Below are 16,553 nucleotides of genomic sequence, written 5' to 3'. Positions count from 1 at the left end.
GGTTTAAATAGATTGTGGCTGAATAAGCCGGCGTGTTAAAGTAGAAGATGCGTAAGCGTGAAAGGGTTAAGAACGCCTGTGAAAGTGTTTGCTCATATGCTCCCCTCTTCCGGCCTCTGGGAGTCTTGGAACATTAGCCGGATAGGAACCGTTCAACCCCTTTTGCAGTAGAATTTTACATTCAAGTAACTAGTTTTTGAGCTTTATAGCTGGAAACAGGTCGTTCAAAGCAACCCAAGACGAAGACTTATAACCAGATAGAAGATGTTTGAGCCTACTGGAATGGGACCATGTAACTGGACAGAGTTAGTATAAGCATTCATGAAACTAGGCCTTACGGAGGGACAGTGGTCGTTCATGTCTCATTGAAACAAGACCCTGCAGCATAGCCCGAACCAAACCACCATTGACAGGACTCAGCCAAATCAACCATAATACGTTTGCTATTGCGCGCAAAGTTAGTGAAGTCTTGTCATGCATACTTGCTTGCTCGCCTTCAACAGCTCTATGGAATACTGCAGCATCGGTGGGTCAAGACATGGCACTGGCCTTCTTGAAAGCCCACCGCGGCCAATTGCAAATAATCGTCCGAAGCCTAGTAAGTTTAGTGATGTCCGGCCTTTGGTGTACAATAAAGGGCATGTTCAGACTTACAGTTGCTATCAAACCTTGACTAGACAAACATGAAATCAGGTAACAACTAATAAAGTAATCGGTCAAAGAATACATATAATTTATTACGAATATCTTTTACGGACTGCCACGCGACTGAGAAAAGGTGTCGTCCATTCGAGCGCATCGCGTGCATGAAACAACTGATTGCTGTGTATTTGCATAGCTCGTCCGGCGGTCCGAGTTGCTTCATTATTTATGATCGTCAGCCAGGATACACTTTCCGATGAGGTTTCCATCCGATCGGGTCCTCTAATCAACACTCCCTGTTTGTTTGAGAGCGCGCGGATTACTCCGGGTCGCAGCGGTGTCGCAAATATGGCCGTAGGATTATCAGATCGACGAATCTGAGGCGGTCAAGTGCAGGGCTTACGTTAGTGAGCTGAAGCGTCGACGTCGAGACCAAGGTCCGTCCCCGCAAGGCGCGGTGACGCGACGGGGAAACCCGGGGAATGCCCGGAGAACGGGGTGGCAGAGCTGGGGAGGCGTGAATTCAGGCTGGTAGGGATGAATCTGATTTGGCCGTGAGGTGGAAAGGCTGCCGATCTGGCGGATGTTCGTCCGTTGATGCGTGTTCCATGCCGCATACCTCCATTGCCGCGAGCGATAGGGTTTGAATGACGCTAGCTAGGTACTTACTAAAGCACAGACCTTCCAAGTTCCGACGAAATCTATCGCCTCAAGCCCCTTCCATCCTTCTTTTCTTTCTCCCCGTCTCGCTTTCTCGATTTTGTTCGTCTTTCCTTGCAGTCGTCGCTACAATCCATTTAAATCCATACTCGTGCTTAGACACACCCCCGACGACCTCGCCCTCTTTATTTGCTGCGCCGCATCCATCGCCGTTGCTGAATTCTTCCAACGCGCTCTTCCGCCAAACCCCCGCAATCTTTTCCCCCATCTTCAAGCCAACAGGATGAAGATCTTCTCGACGTCGCACGACTTTGACTACTCGTGGGAGGAGGTTTCCGCCGCCAACTGGCGCAAGTACTCCCCTTGGAACGAGAAGACGCCGCACGTCATCGCCGTCGATACCCTCGCGCGTCATGTCGATCCGGAGACGGGCATTGTGAGTTCTTGCCACCGCAGCCTCATGGCTCTTTACTGACGTCAAACCAGCTCCGCACCGAGCGCCTCATCACCTGCAAGCAGTCTACTCCCAAGTGGCTCAACTCCTTCCTTGGCGGCCAGGACGTGTCGCATGTCTACGAAACGTCCTACGTCGACCCGCGCAACAAAAAGGTTACCATGTGCAGCATGAACATGACCTGGTCGGATCTGCTCTCGGTGCGCGAAACCGTCGTCTACAAGCCAACCGCATCCGCGCCCCGCTCCAGGACCACTTTTGAGCAGAACGCCCAGATCATTGCCATGTGCGGCGGTTGGCAAAAAGTCAAGAACAGCATCGAGCAGTTCACCGTCGACCGTTTCCAGCAGAATGCGACCAAGGGCCGTGAGGGCTTCGAGATGGTGCTCGAGATGAGCAGGAGGGTTTTCGCTGAGCAGAGGGAGGCGAGGAGGATCGAGGCCAGATTGTAGCTGGGTCGCACGTCTGGCGCATCAAAGCTTCAACTTGCGCAACGTCCATTCGGCGGCTTGCATGTCGACCCGTCTCCTCCCTCTACGGAGAACCTCGGCTCGCCAACCGAGACACCGATGTTCACCACCATCGACCGGGAACACCCGCCAGCCCCAGCTTCGACCGACTCAAACCTCACTTCTCACTCCTTCTTGCGTTCTAGCGTTTATCTTTTCCCCTCACTTTAGGCTTTTGGCAAGGCGTTCTGTCACTTGAGAAGAGGCACAAAAAAAGTTTTGGATTTCGGTATTAGACCACAGCATTTGGGACTGGAGTTCTTTTCTTTGTTTTATTTTTACGATTATCGACGCGTAGATGGCAAGCAATTTTTCATTCTGCTGCAGATTATAGACAGGTAGGGGTTCGGTCTTTCGAAATCATAATGTTTGATAGAAACAACTCGATCATACGAACAGACAAGTCCAGACGCATGTGTTGTTCAGAGCGCATCCTTCGAAGATTTCTGCAATGAATGGATGCATCCACAATGATTAGAATGATAAGATGTAGGCGCGATATCGGCCCGCTCTCACCCGCCCGCTCAAGTTTCAGTGGTGGCGGCGCCTGGCGCCAGAGTGTCGGATGAAGGCCATCCCGACGTTGTGCCGGTTCTCGTCATTGCGGCGTAGGCTATTGGCTGTGCTCCCAGCCACTGAGTCATCTTTGTAGAGGTCTAAGCGAATTACTCGTGGCCGATCTGTTGCTGGATGAACGGCTCCTTGCTGCGGTTAAAAGGGGGGATGTTGTTATTCAGATCCCCTCAGCAAGTGGTGCTTCGTAACAGCAAAGGTATGTCAAGCCACTCCGACTTTAAAATAATATCCCACATATAAGACCACGTAGGTCTACTCGCGGTCTCTTAAAAATACGCCCTACAGATTACTTCATAGATAGATCCAGAGGCGGCGCTTATGGTGGGTTGTGTTGCTCACGAGCAGCATGTAAATTGTAACAACAGTTGCCCCTCTAATCGTTGTAGGGGGCCAGGAGTACCTATTTCAGAAGGGGGCTATAGTCTTTCTACGAGTAGGGTGAGATTGGATTCTATTTTAAAAGAATATAGGATAACGACCGATCGACATTTTGCGCTTGTCGATTGTTCCATACACGCACGCTAAACCCAAGTTTTACTAGGCACGCATCCCCGCGTCGCATCTGATCACCTTCATGCCACCTCCATCCAGCTCCGTTGGAGCAAGGAACAAGTCTCATCGATACCTAGGGCCTCGATATCACAGCGTCATTGATGATATATCGCGAGCATTCCACGGTCATGCGCTGGCAATTGTTAAGTGCCATCGACTTCCACGAGCCAACCTCGTCCGATGCACAGGTATGGCAGGTCGGCAGGCAATCCGTACAGCTGACAAGCAGCATGAATCATGATGCCTGTGCGACGCCGATTGGATGCCTCTTGATGCTGCAACGCGTGACACAGAAGGCCAAAGGCTGCTGCCTAACCTAATTGTTAAGTAAATGCGTCTCTGACCCCTCACGCAGCCCCACACTCTTCAGTTGAATCTGCTACCGCCTCAAGAAACGAGGCGCAAAGCTAGACCATGAGAGAGGAAGCACAAGGTAACTGGCATCACACTTATAAAAGCTTCGTCGAGGGCGCATTGTTGACCATTTCCACAGGCCGCCGCGGAAATGAACATGAACGTGAACTAGAAGGTCAGAACCACCTAGAGATGACATATACTTCGAGTTGATTAAATGTTTGAGGCGCAGAATGCATGAAATTGCTGTACGATGCCGCACCTGGCTATGAATCTCAGCGGACCTCCATCCCCCACCCGATTGAGGGAACATGCAAATGGTTTCTGGAACATCCTAAATTCACCCAATGGAAAGAATCATCCTACGACGAACCATGCTTCCTATGGGTAACCGCGAGCCCTGGTTGTGGGAAATCCGTCTTCGCCAACTTCTTGATTGATCATTTAGGACAAACAGGGTCTTCAGACATTGTTTGCTACTTTTTCTTCAAGGATGGCGACGAGGTGCGCCAGCACCTGCACCACGCTTTATGTGCAATTCTGCATCAGCTCCTCGACCGTGTTCCAGAGACGAATTCGCTCGTTCAGAGCACTCTAAAGGAACTTCGTAGAAAGGGCAAACAATTCGTCAAGGACTATAGCTCCCTTTGGACCATCCTATCAACCGCTCTGCAACCCTTTGGCTCGGAAACTCCACCCAGGATACTTTTCATCGTAGATGCACTGGATGAGTGTTCAGAGGAATCCCGAACATGGTTCATAAATCGGCTTGTATCAGCGTTCTCTGAACCTGGCGAAGCTTGGGAATGGGAGATACCCCCGAAGCTTCTCATCACAAGCCGCCCACTCGTCACAGTTGAATCAGAACTTGGGCCATTGACTGCAAACTGCCTACGCATGGAAGACGAAGCAATTGCCATATCCGCAGACATTAAAAAGGTTGTCTCTGCCGGTATAAAGAAGCTTCGCGACGAAAGACTTGTCGAGGAACGAACCTGCGAAAGGGTTTATCAAGCGATACTAGAAAAATCCGGACAAGACTTTCTGTGGGTGTCGTTGGTGTTAGACCTCCTCCTTCACTCTGCAACCTTCGATGATGAATCTGTTGACGACATCATCAACATCCCGAAAGACCTTGACGCTGTATATGAGTCTGCGCTGTCGAAAACGTCAGATCCAGACAAACCCCTAACTTTGCTACAAATCCTTCTGGTCGTCACAAAGCCACTACACCTTGACGAGGTTAATGTGGCTCTACACATTCGAGCGAATGATCATGTTCAAACCAGCATCAGCCTCGATCCTCGTATCGGGCTCACTGTCAAGCAGCTTTGCGGAGCCTTAGTTCGTATCGTCGACTCTAGAATCCACCTGGCTCACGGAACTGTGAGAACTTTCCTGCTGAAATCCGAAACTGCCTTACCTGGTCCTTCGAGAAGGTGGCGTGGCTCGGTATACAAACCAAGAGCTAACTATGTTTTGGCTCAAAGCTGCATCACTTACCTTGCCCTTCAAGACTGGACCTCAGATGTATCTCTTGGGTCAAGAGGTGCGTTCTACGAGTACGCCGCGTTGAATTGGTATGTGCATGTTGAAAATGCCACAAAAGCATCGAATGATCCCGAGGACATCAACGAGGCCGAAAAAGAGACACTTGATGAATGCATAACTACTCTGTGTTTTAACGGCCTTGGCGGGCTGCGGTCATGGTTCGCGCCCTTTCACCGTATTGGTGATTGGAGTTTTCGGGTCATGCTCAGCAAAGCGTCAGCTCATGGACTGGTGCCCGTCGTAAGAGGAATGCTACGTCAAACACAGGAACCTAGTTCTTCCGCAAAGGACTGGACTCCGGTTCCAGCTTTCAATCCTTTGCACTTGGCTGTGCTGAATGGACATGACACTGTCGTTCGCCTTCTGTTCGCTGAGTTGGGGGGAAAACTGGGACGTTACATGACAGCTACCACAAGAGCTTCTGCCAGAGAGGGCCACCTAGCTGTGGTCAAGGTCCTTTTTGCGAGCGAGCATTGCCCACAGTCGGCTAAGGACTACGCGCTTTGGGAGGCTTGTCGCTATAGTCGGCTCCAAGTAGCGGAGTATGCTGTCAGCCAAGGGGTGTCTGTCGAGGCGAAGTTTGACCATAAGTCTGCTCTAAGCGTGGCAGTTGATCGCGAAGATCATTCCATGGTCACGTTGCTCCTCAACAATAAGGCAGTCCCTACGGGTTCGACCATATTGCATGCTGCACGTTGGGCTGAGACATCCCTTTTCCGCGCTATTCTCACAGCTTACGAGAATACCGACGCCGCGCTCCCTGATGATTGGATGTCCATGGCCACGAATGAAGCTTCCAGTCGAGGCAACGCGGCGGTCCTAAACCTTTTGCTGGATATGGGTGCTAAGAAGCCAACACAAAACAATCTTGACAAAGGGTTGAGGCGTGTAGCCCTTGCCGGCGACGAGGTATCTATCAAGACCTTTATTCATCTAGGAGGAAAGGACGGTCAAGGAGCTGCAACTTACGACGACCTTATGCCGTACATCGAGAAATGTCAATCGGAGCATGCGACGCAAGATAGTTGGATCGAGCGCATCCCTGAAGGTCAGGATTTACCAGTGCTCCTTGAAAAGGATTTCTTCAAGCACAAAACGGCTGCAGCAATACTGGACGCTCTTCTCCAATCGCAGAAATACGACCAACGGATCCTTTGTATGTCGCTCGAAACTGTTTTTGTGGCATATTTGCCAAAGAGCAACCCTCCATCAAAAACAGCAATGGTTCAAATGGGACTCAAGCGCATCCCGGCCACGACAGCCAATGAACGGAAAAGATACCGAGACTTTACTGTCCCCGTTGCTTTTCTCTTGCAGCGTAAAGCTCGTCTAAGCCAATCGTCATATCTTGATGCGCTGGGGCGAGCCATTTTGAATAGCGCGGCAATAAGAAAAGTCTGCACGGAGTTACTTCTTGAAAGGGTAGAAGAATTTACAGACGCCATTCCAGTGAGCTTTGCTATATTGCTAGCTCCCGCTTGCTTCTATAACCACTCGGCAGCCATGTCTATGCTTTCAAAAGCAAGCACAGACGTGAACAAGAAAGATGACAATGGTGTGACTCCGTTACTAGCAGCAACCATGGCCAATGATCTCGAAGTTTGTGAGAGACTGCTTGGATCTGGAGCGGATCCAAACATTGTGTGTTCATATGAGCCTAAATCACGTCCTTCAGAGGACGTGCCTCAGGAAGACGACAATACTCCTCGAATTTATGGAGATAGAGGATTTACAGCAACCCCGTTGGCAGCGGCGATGAAGTTGAATGCTAGTGAAATCATGCCTTTGCTACTCCGCCATGGAGCCGATCCTTGGTTCGACTTCTGCCAAGGACAGGAGCAAGATACACTCATGTCTTCAATCGCAAGCGCAGCGCAAACTGAGGATTCTTTAGACCATTTCCTTTCGCAGCTCCAAAAATTGAACTTGTTGATTTCCTCGCATATCAACACCAGGGAGAAAATATCGGGCAGAACCTTGCTTCATTGGGCTGTCGTCAAGAGATACCAGAGTTCGGTAGAGAAGCTCATTGCGCTCGGAGCAGACACGGAAGTGAAGGACGCAAATGGAGCAACTCCTCTTCATGAAGCTGCTATGGGAGCAACCAAGTATACCGGTTCTGAGTTGGTCAAATACCTCGTTGTCCAAGGTGGGGCTGATCTAACGGCGGAGAATAACTGTGGGAAGACGCCGCTTGCTGTCGCCATCGAAGCCCAAGGCGAAACCGATTATCTGGTGGAGACTTCAGGCTTGCCTTCAACAGAAACCACTATAGGTTTTCTATCCAGAGTCGGCCAGTTTGGTTATAACAGGATGGATCCTGCCGGGATCAGGGAAGCATACGAAGTATCGCTGGTCTTGCACCATGCTGGTGATGCGTCCGTGGTGAGTGATGCGGAGTGGTCGGATGAAGTAGAAGAAGAGGAGTTCAATTGGGACGAATCTGACGATGATTCTGAGACGTCTGAAGGCCTTGCTGTAGGTGAGAGGTGAGCGAGTAGATATTGTTGGATGAAGTGATTTGGAATCGAGATACCTAATCCTTGCGAAGCATAACATGCGTGCTGATCTGCATTGTGAACCATGCATGTTTGTCATTACATCCACTTCCAACTGTAGCGGCGGTGATTGCCAAATGCTTTCTTCAAAGCGGCGTTCCGCCTCCGTGCGAAGGGCGCGACTGAATATGCCAGAAGGAACAAGCTGGTCGATGCCTTTTCGATTCCACTAAGCAGAATGGGTCAGCAGTTGGAGGCGTTGATGTTGTTGTTGAGGTGGTCGTCGGGTAGAGTGAGCTTCAGGAGGGGACAGGAAGCTACACCCCGTCCCGCCCCTTCCACAACAAAGATATCCCGCCATGCGAACTGGCAACGTCATAGGAAAATTTTGCTCCTGCGCACTGGGGCAACCGCAACCACAAAGGATCAGCGAGAGGCTCTCGGTAAAGAGCCATCGCCCGCAAGCTAGGTAGTATCGCGGACCTACGGAGGCTATAGAGAAGCACGCCCCCAGCAGGGTCTAAGGCCCTCTGTTAAAATTTCCACGCTCATCAGAGTCGGGTAGGTCCGGGCAGTCCACTCACTCTCTTGGCTATTACACACACCCCTTGGCCACCTGTTAGTATAAGCCTGTTGTACCTACGGAGTTCTCTTTCTGCGGTTGTAAGTAGCTTAGCTTCATATGTAGATGGTATTTCGGTAGCCGCGCTTAACTCGAAAAGTTATAGAGGGGCGAGGTGGTGTGTATATATGAAGACAGAAAGATACGACGATGAGAGAATACTCTACAAAGGTAAGAGAGCACGGAGGTACGGCAATGAGAGGGTATTCCGCAAGGGTTCGAGGGGGCAGAAATGCGAGGAAGTGAGAGTTATTCCACGGGGATTTGAGGATGCAAAATTGGGAGAATAGAAAGAAAGTCATGTCGTGGCGGACAAGCGCGCTACCTATGTACTTTAACTTGTGTCGTGGTAACGAATAAATACATAATAAAAATAGACGAGGAAATCTCTCTACTCCCCTACCTCAAGCTAGACATGCTGTACATCATAACATGCAACAGAAACGAACGTACCTAGCCACATAACATAGCGCCACATCCCACATACCTCATTGTCTCATCACAGCTTGCTCTTGAACTGAGAGCTCTTGTCCGACTTGAACAAAACACCGCTATTCGGGTAGGGGTCGATCGTGACCGCATTAAGCGGGTTGAGCTCGCTGGCGCGATAGAACAAGTCTTCATATACCTTTCCGTCGTACCGTCCCAAACTGCTATCGAGCTGCCAGTCGGGGAAATCCCAGGCGTCGACAAGGCGCACGGCATGAGGGCGTATCTCGGCAAGCAGCTTCATGACGGCATTGGTGCGAGCAAGCTGGATCTGGCGCACTGTCACCGCACTCGAGCTGTAGAACTCGGAGGCCTCGCTCTCGAGCGTATGCAGCGCGTACAGTCGGAACAGCTTGTGCATCAGGGCCAGGGTCTCGGGGTCTAGCTCCTGCTGCGTGGATGGTTCTTGTAGCCCAGTATAAAAGCTTTGCACAACGAGGTATTGGGAGTGCGCTTTGCTTAGGCGGAAAAAGTCCACAAGTAAGTCGTTCCAGGGAGTTTTTTGCTCGTCGCGGCGCTTGAGCGCTTCGAAGGTCAAGTAGGCCGCACGCCAAGCGAAGGCTGCCACGATGTCTTCATCTTTGCCCAATATATCAAAGGCTGCTCCCATTTCGGACTTTTCAAGGAAATTTTGAAGGTTGCGTGTCGTGTCATTAGTGGGAGGTTCGCCCTTCAGAACGCTGCGCGCGGATTTGAGGAGCTGATCACGTCCATGTCAGTTTTGTCAACGTCGACAAGACTAAAAAACTTACAAAGCGCGCCACCATTTGAGTTAACAAGAAGTTGTCCCCTTCCCAGGTTATCGTGGGCAGGTAGTCAGCGTAAAACGGTCCAATCCCACTAAAAGAGCTGTAGCCATGGCCCCCACAGGCTCGACGGCAGGATTCGAGACCCTCAGCGGCAATGGAGCTACACAGAGACTTCAGGCCACAAGACGTGGCATGTAGATCAGCCATGAGGTCGCTGCTAGGACGTAGTTCTTCAGGGCCAGGACTGCGTTGGGGTGAAGTCGTATTCCCGTTATCCGTTTCTTGCATCTTTTTTTGGTTGGCTTTATAGAGGGCCATCATGTTCTTGCCAGTGAAATGGAGCGCGAACGTTGCAGCAAGAAGCGGTAGTAGACGTATCTGAACCATCGTGTAGTTAAGGACTTGCGTCTCGAGCTTCTCCCCGGGTGGGGCGTCCCTATCCTGGAATTGGCGCCGGATAGAGCAGTATCTTGTGGCGATTGTGACCCCGCGGGCAAGCACAGAGCCCGCTTGAACGACGATTGTGCTTCGGACCCAGGTCATGGTTTGGTACACCAGCGAGGCCTTTGCGGGGCGGATGTATTTGTTAGTCTTAGGGTCGACTCCCGCGAACTTCGAAAGCATGTTAATATGTGGAATGCGGTAATGATTGAAGAGCAGAAAGCCGTTATCCATCGTACTTGCAGCCCAGTCAGTAGGTTGTTATTTAATATTCTCGATGATTGACTTACTTATAGCCAAACTTTGGTCCTATGTCCCCAATTGACACGTTTGGGAAGGGCTGGTGCGTTTTCCTATCTCGTATGGGAACAACGAAAGGGTGAGGGCCGAACGACTTTCCGTTTATGATTAACTGCGCCATCACCACAGCCCACGTTGCCGTCCTACCAAGCGATCCAGCCCACCATTTGGCAGAAGTCAAGGTTGGAGAATTCAACACGAAGGTCTTGGTGGCTGGGTCCCAGGTGGCCGTAGTCTCTAGCCCTCTCACATTACTGCCGTGACCGAGCTCTGTTTGCGCGTAGCAACCAATATACTCGTAGTTCTTTGCCTTCTTGTAGAAGAGCTCTTGTTGTTCCGGTGTTGTTTGATCGCGCAAAGTAACCTTGAAATATGACGTCAGTGTCCGCTTTATGAAGAACTAGGTATTACAAGCTTACAGTGAACATCGATGCGTGAAGACCATATGGTGTCGGCTCGTTGAGCAGATCTGAAGCCATGTGGAATTCGTCATCTGTCCAGCCATGGTCCACTGTCAGCTGGCGCAGCCTCTTGGCTCTTGCGAGAGCAGCCTCGAAGCGGTCGATGCGGCCAGCAAAGTAATTATTAGACTTGTCGAATACAGGGTCTTTCGTCAAAATCTCCAAGATGCGGCGCTTGCGTTCTAAGACTTCCTCGGTGAAAAGAAAGGTAGATAAGTTCTGGACAGGGAGTGTACTCTTTGCGCGCTCCTGGGCGAGAAGCTCGTGGCCTTGGGGGCCCGAAGGCGTTAGTTTCTTCACCCACTCTGGGGTTGGGACAGCAGGCGGTGGCATTGTCGAGGATTGAACAGGATCAAGGAGAATGAGTTGCTTGCTCCCGTCATGCTTAACCTAAATATGGCGATGAGATCAGCGCGTGGCCATGCTGGACCGAGGCAAATCGGTCCTCCAGCTCGGCGAGCGGTTAATCCGAGGCTTGATGGGGGGTTTGGCGTCCGAGGGTCGGCATTGGCATCCCTTAGCCGGGCAGGCTTCTGCGTACCGTCTTGCACTGACCAAGGCACTTTTCCTGAGTAGTGAGTTGTTCGGAGTTGTAACTATAGGAAGCGATATGACAGGCTCTTGCCGTTGGCAGGAGCTGAGGAGCGCACCTGCTGGGGTTGAGATGGCCCGAGCGCCTACTGGCTACGTACCTAGCTAGATCTCTCTCCTCTCCTAGCTAGACCAACAATCAACCACCTCCACTCTCGTGCTTGGGCCACAGCGAGCATACAGCGTGAAAACTTTGCCCAAGCTGGTTAGGAGCCGTCCCGACCAGGTATAGATTCTGCCAGCTCTATCAGAGGGAAGGAAGTTTGCGGATGGACACGCAAAGGGATCAATGGGCAGAGCACAGCAATGCCGAATAACGACTAGAGGAAAAGTATACTCGAGATCATAGACTGGATCAATACGAGAAACTGTAATACTTACATGAGTTAGAAGCCCTAGCCCATCAGAGGGCGTTCGTGGCATCATGCAGCAACCGGGCATCCGACCGACATCGCCCCAGGATCCATCAGCCGCTCAGCCTCTTTGCCATCAAACTCAAGCACTTGGGGCGGCCCGCGCGGGGATAGTCTGTCATGATGAGGCCATGGCTCGAGCTCCTCGGCCGCTCCGACGTCGGACTTAGTAGTCCAGCGAATACGGGCGTATCGCGAGCGTCGGGCGAGCAGGTCGAAAGTGGCAACTTCAATGCCAAATGAGAAGACTAGGTAAGTTTCAAACAGGTGCGGATAGGCTCAAGCCGGCTGATGAAACGTCTCGCTAGGTAGTTAATCCGTAGACGGCGGCGACTAGCTAATGCGGGGCTGCCGAAAGCATAACCCCACTCGCTAACAACGGTGTTCGTAAATCCGTTGACGAGCGCTGTGGTCTAATATAATGATGGGAGATGAGATGTACTTTTACACGCAGTTTTCAAACCGACCTCCCTGAGGTTATACCAAGCCTGATGTGATACACAGCTCAAGCTGACATCCTCCTCAAAATCGACCTGGTGATACAATGCCTACCCACAATGCCTACCAGTGCAACTCCTTGCAATGCTCCATGTCCCCGCCGCGCCACATGCGGTTGTTTGTACAGTCACCGTCTAACCCTCTTATACTCAAACCTAAGACGACTTGGGCTTCTTCTTCCCAATGTTCCAACCCCATCCCCTCAACACCTTGACAATCTTGGGCGTGACGGCCGCAGTCAGCGGTACTCGCAGGAAGATAAAGGACTTGTGGATGGCATAGGCGAGGGCGAGTTGGGTCCAGATGGCTGGGAGCTCGTCAGCAAACATCATCATAATATTCCAGGGCACTCACTAGCTTGGCTCCCTGAGTTGGCCTCATCCGCCTCGGCTACATCCATCAGCGCACCGTCCACTATTCCTGCGCCATCCTCGGCCTTGGCCGCGCCTTCAGGCATCCTCTCCTTCTTCGCAGGGCGCGCCTCGGGATAGACTAAGCTGACGGCATTCCAGAAGGCGCCGACAACAGCGTGTTCCCATCGGCCAATGCGGTCGACACCCAACATGCGTACAGCCATGAAGCAAAAGGGAAAGTCGAGGACCGACAGTCCCAAGTATACGCCTAGCGCAACCCAGCCATATTCGCGCGACAGCTTGCGCATGCGCTGGGAGAAGCTGAGGGCGGGCTTGGGGGAGCCCAGGTGCGGAGTTGGGTCCGGGTTGGGCCGCTTGGAGGAGGAGTTGCGCAGGAAGGGTCGGAAGAGCGGAGGACGAGGGCGGGCTGAGGGCGAGAGGTAGGAGCGGAAGAGGCGGGAGGCAAAGGGCGTTGGATTGCTGACGACGCGCCCAGACGCCGACGCGAGGCTGGCTTGGGAGAAAAAGGCCCGTCGGAAGGGTTTCATGACTGGGTGTTTCGAAGGGGTTATGCGAGAGGTTTGAAGATGGAGGAAATTCTGATGGACTGAGCGTTGGACAGAGCTTCACCCGAAGCGACAAGGATCAGCCCGGGCCGACACCGAATGGACGGAGATGAGGCCTCGTCACGTCAGTGGGAGCCGCAGAGAGCACTAGGCGCAGATCGTCGACATCTCTCGGCAGCACCCGCCTGGCCTCTCCCAACGCGCCGGGCCTCGCACGTCTCGAAACAAGGCAAATCCAGGCAACCTCCCCCACCATGCGTGTCGCTCTTCACCTCGCTTGGCCTCTCAGCAGCCACAAGCGGCCGCCTGCCGGTCGGAGCCTTCTTCAGAGGGGCATGAAACCTGTCACTCCACGTGGGTCTCGTCTTTTAGTCTTTCCCTTCTCTCTACCCCTTCATGAGCTTCGCCGGCCATATAAAACGGGCGCGGGGTTGTTTGTTGTTTGCTGTTTGCTATCAACCACCCTCTCCTCGCACCTTCCCGCTCCGTCCTAGCCTTGCCCCACACCCGCCCTTATCGTTACAATGGGCAACGGAGAAACGCTCAATGGGTACCGCACCATGACGCTACAAGAAGCCCTCAACATCGCCCGCGAGGCCGAGTCGCCCGTCGACCCGTCCGTCGAGTCCTTCCTCCAACGCGAGCTCCAGAACGTCTGGGCCAAGCTCCACGCCCAGCCCGACCACTACATCTTCACCCGAGACGAGTTTGGCCTGTTCAATTATTTCCGCCAGCCCTCGACCAATAACGAAATTGCCACAAAGGCCGTCCAGCGCTTCTGGAACCATTACCGACTCGACCCCCCAAACAGGGCCTGACCGTTGTGACTGATCTCTTTTCTCGTCGGCTGCACTGGACCTATAGGACTGGGGTGCGGTTGATCCACGTAACACCTCAACCTCCGCTCGCAACAACAACCCATCCGCAATGCCAACCTCCTGTCAGACGGGACGGCCGCTCCCTCGCGGAACCGTAGATCGAGCGGCCGAGAGCCCAAAAGCCACCTGCACGCAATCACTCGATCGAGCTTCATCGACAGGGCCATGGGCAAGGTTTCAACCCCTGCTCGTTTCCTTGGCCCTCACCTGCGCCCTGTGCCTGCTCGACCTACAGCCAAAAGCCTTTGCCCAACCCGCAGGCGGGGCGCCCCACGAAAGCCCTCTGGCTGCCCGCGCGGGGAATTCGTCCACAAGCCTATTGGACGTTTTCGAGCTCGATCCTCCGGTTCACGTCTCCGCGACGCCCGACTGTCAGCAGACATTGATGGATTACGTTTTCGCCAACAGCTACGGCGCGCCCTTTGTCGGTACGTTCTTCTTTGCTTGTGGCCCGCACTGTATCCTTGCCTTTGCCCGGGATCATCGCTGCACCCCACGCGATGATAAACCCCGTTTGTGCATAGTCTAGCACGAGTCAAGTTATACCTGTGGCAAGCACGAGCTCCTTCAAGGATACGCGGTGCTAAATGCTGGCACAGGCGTCTACGAACCACCGTCGTGCAATTTTAGCCGTGTCACTTTCAACTTTACAGTCACCTCCGCAGGCCACCAATATGACCGCCTGGCGCTCATGTATTTTGGCGATACGGAAATCTTCCGTACTTCTACCGCCGAACCAACGCCCAATGGCATCATTTGGACCTACACCAAAGACATGTCGGCATACCTGTCCCTTTTCCGGGAGAACCAAAAGATAATCTTCGACATGGGGAATATCGTCAACGACCAATATACAGCCAGCTTCAACGCAACTCTCACGGCCTACTTCTATGACGAAGAAACCTTTTTGCCCGCCGACCGGATCATCCCGATCTCAGCTCGGAAGTCGTCTGCAAACGGTGCGAGCGCCTGGAATATCCCGGCTGACAACGCGACGAACACCCTATCGCTCCCCCAGAACATCGCACGGGCCATCTTCTCCATCTCGGCCAATGGCCAAAGTGCCGAAGAGTTTTGGTGGGCCAACGTGCTTCAATCGGATGTCAACGCTTTTGGTGATGTCACAGAGCTGTATGGGTATTCGCCGTGGCGTGAGGTGCAGCTGTACATTGATGGATATCTGGCCGGCGTTGTCTGGCCATTTCCTATCATCTTTACTGGCGGCATCGTCCCAGGCTTCTGGCGGCCCATAGTTGGCACCGACGCATTTGATCTCAAAGAAGACCAGATCGACATTACGCCCTGGCTGCCATTGTTGTGCGACGGTGGTGAGCACACGTTCGAAATCAGAGTGACCGGCCTTAACGACACGACAATCGGCAACGGAGCAAAAGAAGCCGTGCTCAGCGAGACTGTCGGTAGCTACTGGGTTGTGACTGGCAAGTTGTTCCTCTGGCTTGATGAGGCCGGCAGCGTGACGACGGGCTCTCCACCCAGCATCCTCGCGTCAGATCCCAACATCTCCGTGTCTTCCGTCGCCCACGGCTCCCGGAACCACACCAATGTGACGCTCGACTATGCTGTTGCAGTGCAGCGCAGTCTTTCGATCAGCGCGACCGTACAGACGAGCCGGGACTCGAACAAGGCCACATGGACCCAGGAGTTATCCTTTAGCAACGTTGGCAATTTTACCGATGCTGGCCGTGTGCAAGTCAACACGCAGTCGACCAAGGGATATGACACGGCTTCCGGCCCGTCCAACACGACGCAAGCCTATTCCCGCACCTACAGCTACCCCCTGTGGGTATACTCGGACTACCAGTCCGAAGCCCGCGGCTTCTCCATCAACGGCAGACTCGATCGTGGCAAGTACGTCGAGACACTCGGTGCATCGGCCTTCCCACTAGGACTCGAAGGCTACTCGCTTCCATCCGGCACAGCAGGTACCGGTCTCACTGATCGCCAGAACGGCTCCGCCACGTATTTCTCAAGCGGAGGCCCCTCGAACAGCACCACCGAGCAAGACTTGGGCTTCTCCGCCGTCGCGGCCGGGAACGTGCATCCGCTGTATCATAGACATGCCGTCGCGGCGAATGACAGCGTCGTGTCCGATGATGGCACAGGGGGGCATGCCGGTGGCCGTGCCCCTGCGTTTGTGGCGCACAATCAGGTCGGGAGGTCTAGCATCAAGGAAATGTTGGGGAGAGGTCCTGGAGGAGATGATGGTTCGACATGATGGCTTGGGACGAGCGCGATAGTCCTGGGAATAAACGTTAGGGGAGAGAAGAACGGCAGAGACAAGGAGGAAAGAAGTAGCGGCAAATCCGAATAGCGGATCCGCCAGACTGATATCAAAACAACCACGACACTCCTTTCATCGCTCGATCTCAGGACCA

General features: G+C 52.9%; 6 protein-coding genes across 6 annotated transcripts; 4 read left to right on the top strand and 2 right to left on the bottom strand.

Moving 5' to 3' along the window:
* The first annotated feature begins 1,303 nt into the window (after window positions 1-1,303).
* K452DRAFT_249244 (uncharacterized protein) lies at window positions 1,304-2,693 on the top strand. The gene is made up of 2 exons (XM_033538126.1): window positions 1,304-1,738; window positions 1,789-2,693. Exons 1-2 carry the CDS (start codon window positions 1,586-1,588, stop codon window positions 2,206-2,208), a joined length of 573 nt encoding a protein of 190 aa, XP_033398212.1. The 5' UTR covers window positions 1,304-1,585; the 3' UTR covers window positions 2,209-2,693.
* Window positions 2,694-3,765: 1,072 nt separating this feature from the next.
* On the top strand, window positions 3,766-7,850 carry K452DRAFT_286912 (uncharacterized protein). Its single transcript, XM_033540381.1, has 3 exons — window positions 3,766-3,826; window positions 3,887-3,922; window positions 3,980-7,850. The coding sequence occupies exons 1-3, from the start codon at window positions 3,808-3,810 to the stop codon at window positions 7,789-7,791; spliced, it is 3,867 nt and encodes a 1,288-aa protein (XP_033398211.1). The 5' UTR covers window positions 3,766-3,807; the 3' UTR covers window positions 7,792-7,850.
* Window positions 7,851-8,717: 867 nt separating this feature from the next.
* Window positions 8,718-11,438, bottom strand: K452DRAFT_358264 (uncharacterized protein). The gene is made up of 4 exons (XM_033546180.1): window positions 10,817-11,438; window positions 10,388-10,761; window positions 9,660-10,335; window positions 8,718-9,607 (listed from the first exon to the last, which is right to left on the bottom strand). Exons 1-4 carry the CDS (start codon window positions 11,189-11,191, stop codon window positions 8,918-8,920), a joined length of 2,115 nt encoding a protein of 704 aa, XP_033398210.1. The 5' UTR covers window positions 11,192-11,438; the 3' UTR covers window positions 8,718-8,917.
* A 722-nt stretch (window positions 11,439-12,160) lies between these two features.
* On the bottom strand, window positions 12,161-13,305 carry K452DRAFT_270184 (uncharacterized protein). The gene is made up of 2 exons (XM_033538975.1): window positions 12,715-13,305; window positions 12,161-12,667 (listed from the first exon to the last, which is right to left on the bottom strand). The coding sequence occupies exons 1-2, from the start codon at window positions 13,259-13,261 to the stop codon at window positions 12,516-12,518; spliced, it is 699 nt and encodes a 232-aa protein (XP_033398209.1). The 5' UTR covers window positions 13,262-13,305; the 3' UTR covers window positions 12,161-12,515.
* A 498-nt stretch (window positions 13,306-13,803) lies between these two features.
* Window positions 13,804-14,097, top strand: K452DRAFT_226541 (uncharacterized protein; the record flags this gene model as incomplete). The annotated part of the gene is made up of 1 exon (XM_033536834.1): window positions 13,804-14,097. One exon carries the CDS (start codon window positions 13,804-13,806, stop codon window positions 14,095-14,097), a length of 294 nt encoding a protein of 97 aa, XP_033398208.1.
* On the top strand, window positions 13,883-16,423 carry K452DRAFT_286909 (uncharacterized protein). The gene is made up of 2 exons (XM_033540380.1): window positions 13,883-14,585; window positions 14,757-16,423. Exons 1-2 carry the CDS (start codon window positions 14,207-14,209, stop codon window positions 16,391-16,393), a joined length of 2,016 nt encoding a protein of 671 aa, XP_033398207.1. The 5' UTR covers window positions 13,883-14,206; the 3' UTR covers window positions 16,394-16,423.
* The last annotated feature ends 130 nt before the right edge of the window (window positions 16,424-16,553 follow it).

The sequence above is a fragment of the Aplosporella prunicola genome (assembly GCF_010093885.1).
Source record: "Aplosporella prunicola CBS 121167 unplaced genomic scaffold K452scaffold_11, whole genome shotgun sequence".
Lineage (NCBI taxonomy): Eukaryota > Fungi > Ascomycota > Dothideomycetes > Botryosphaeriales > Aplosporellaceae > Aplosporella > Aplosporella prunicola.
The sequence above is the reverse complement of the archived record's forward strand: the minus strand, read 5'-3'. Positions and strand labels throughout refer to the sequence as shown.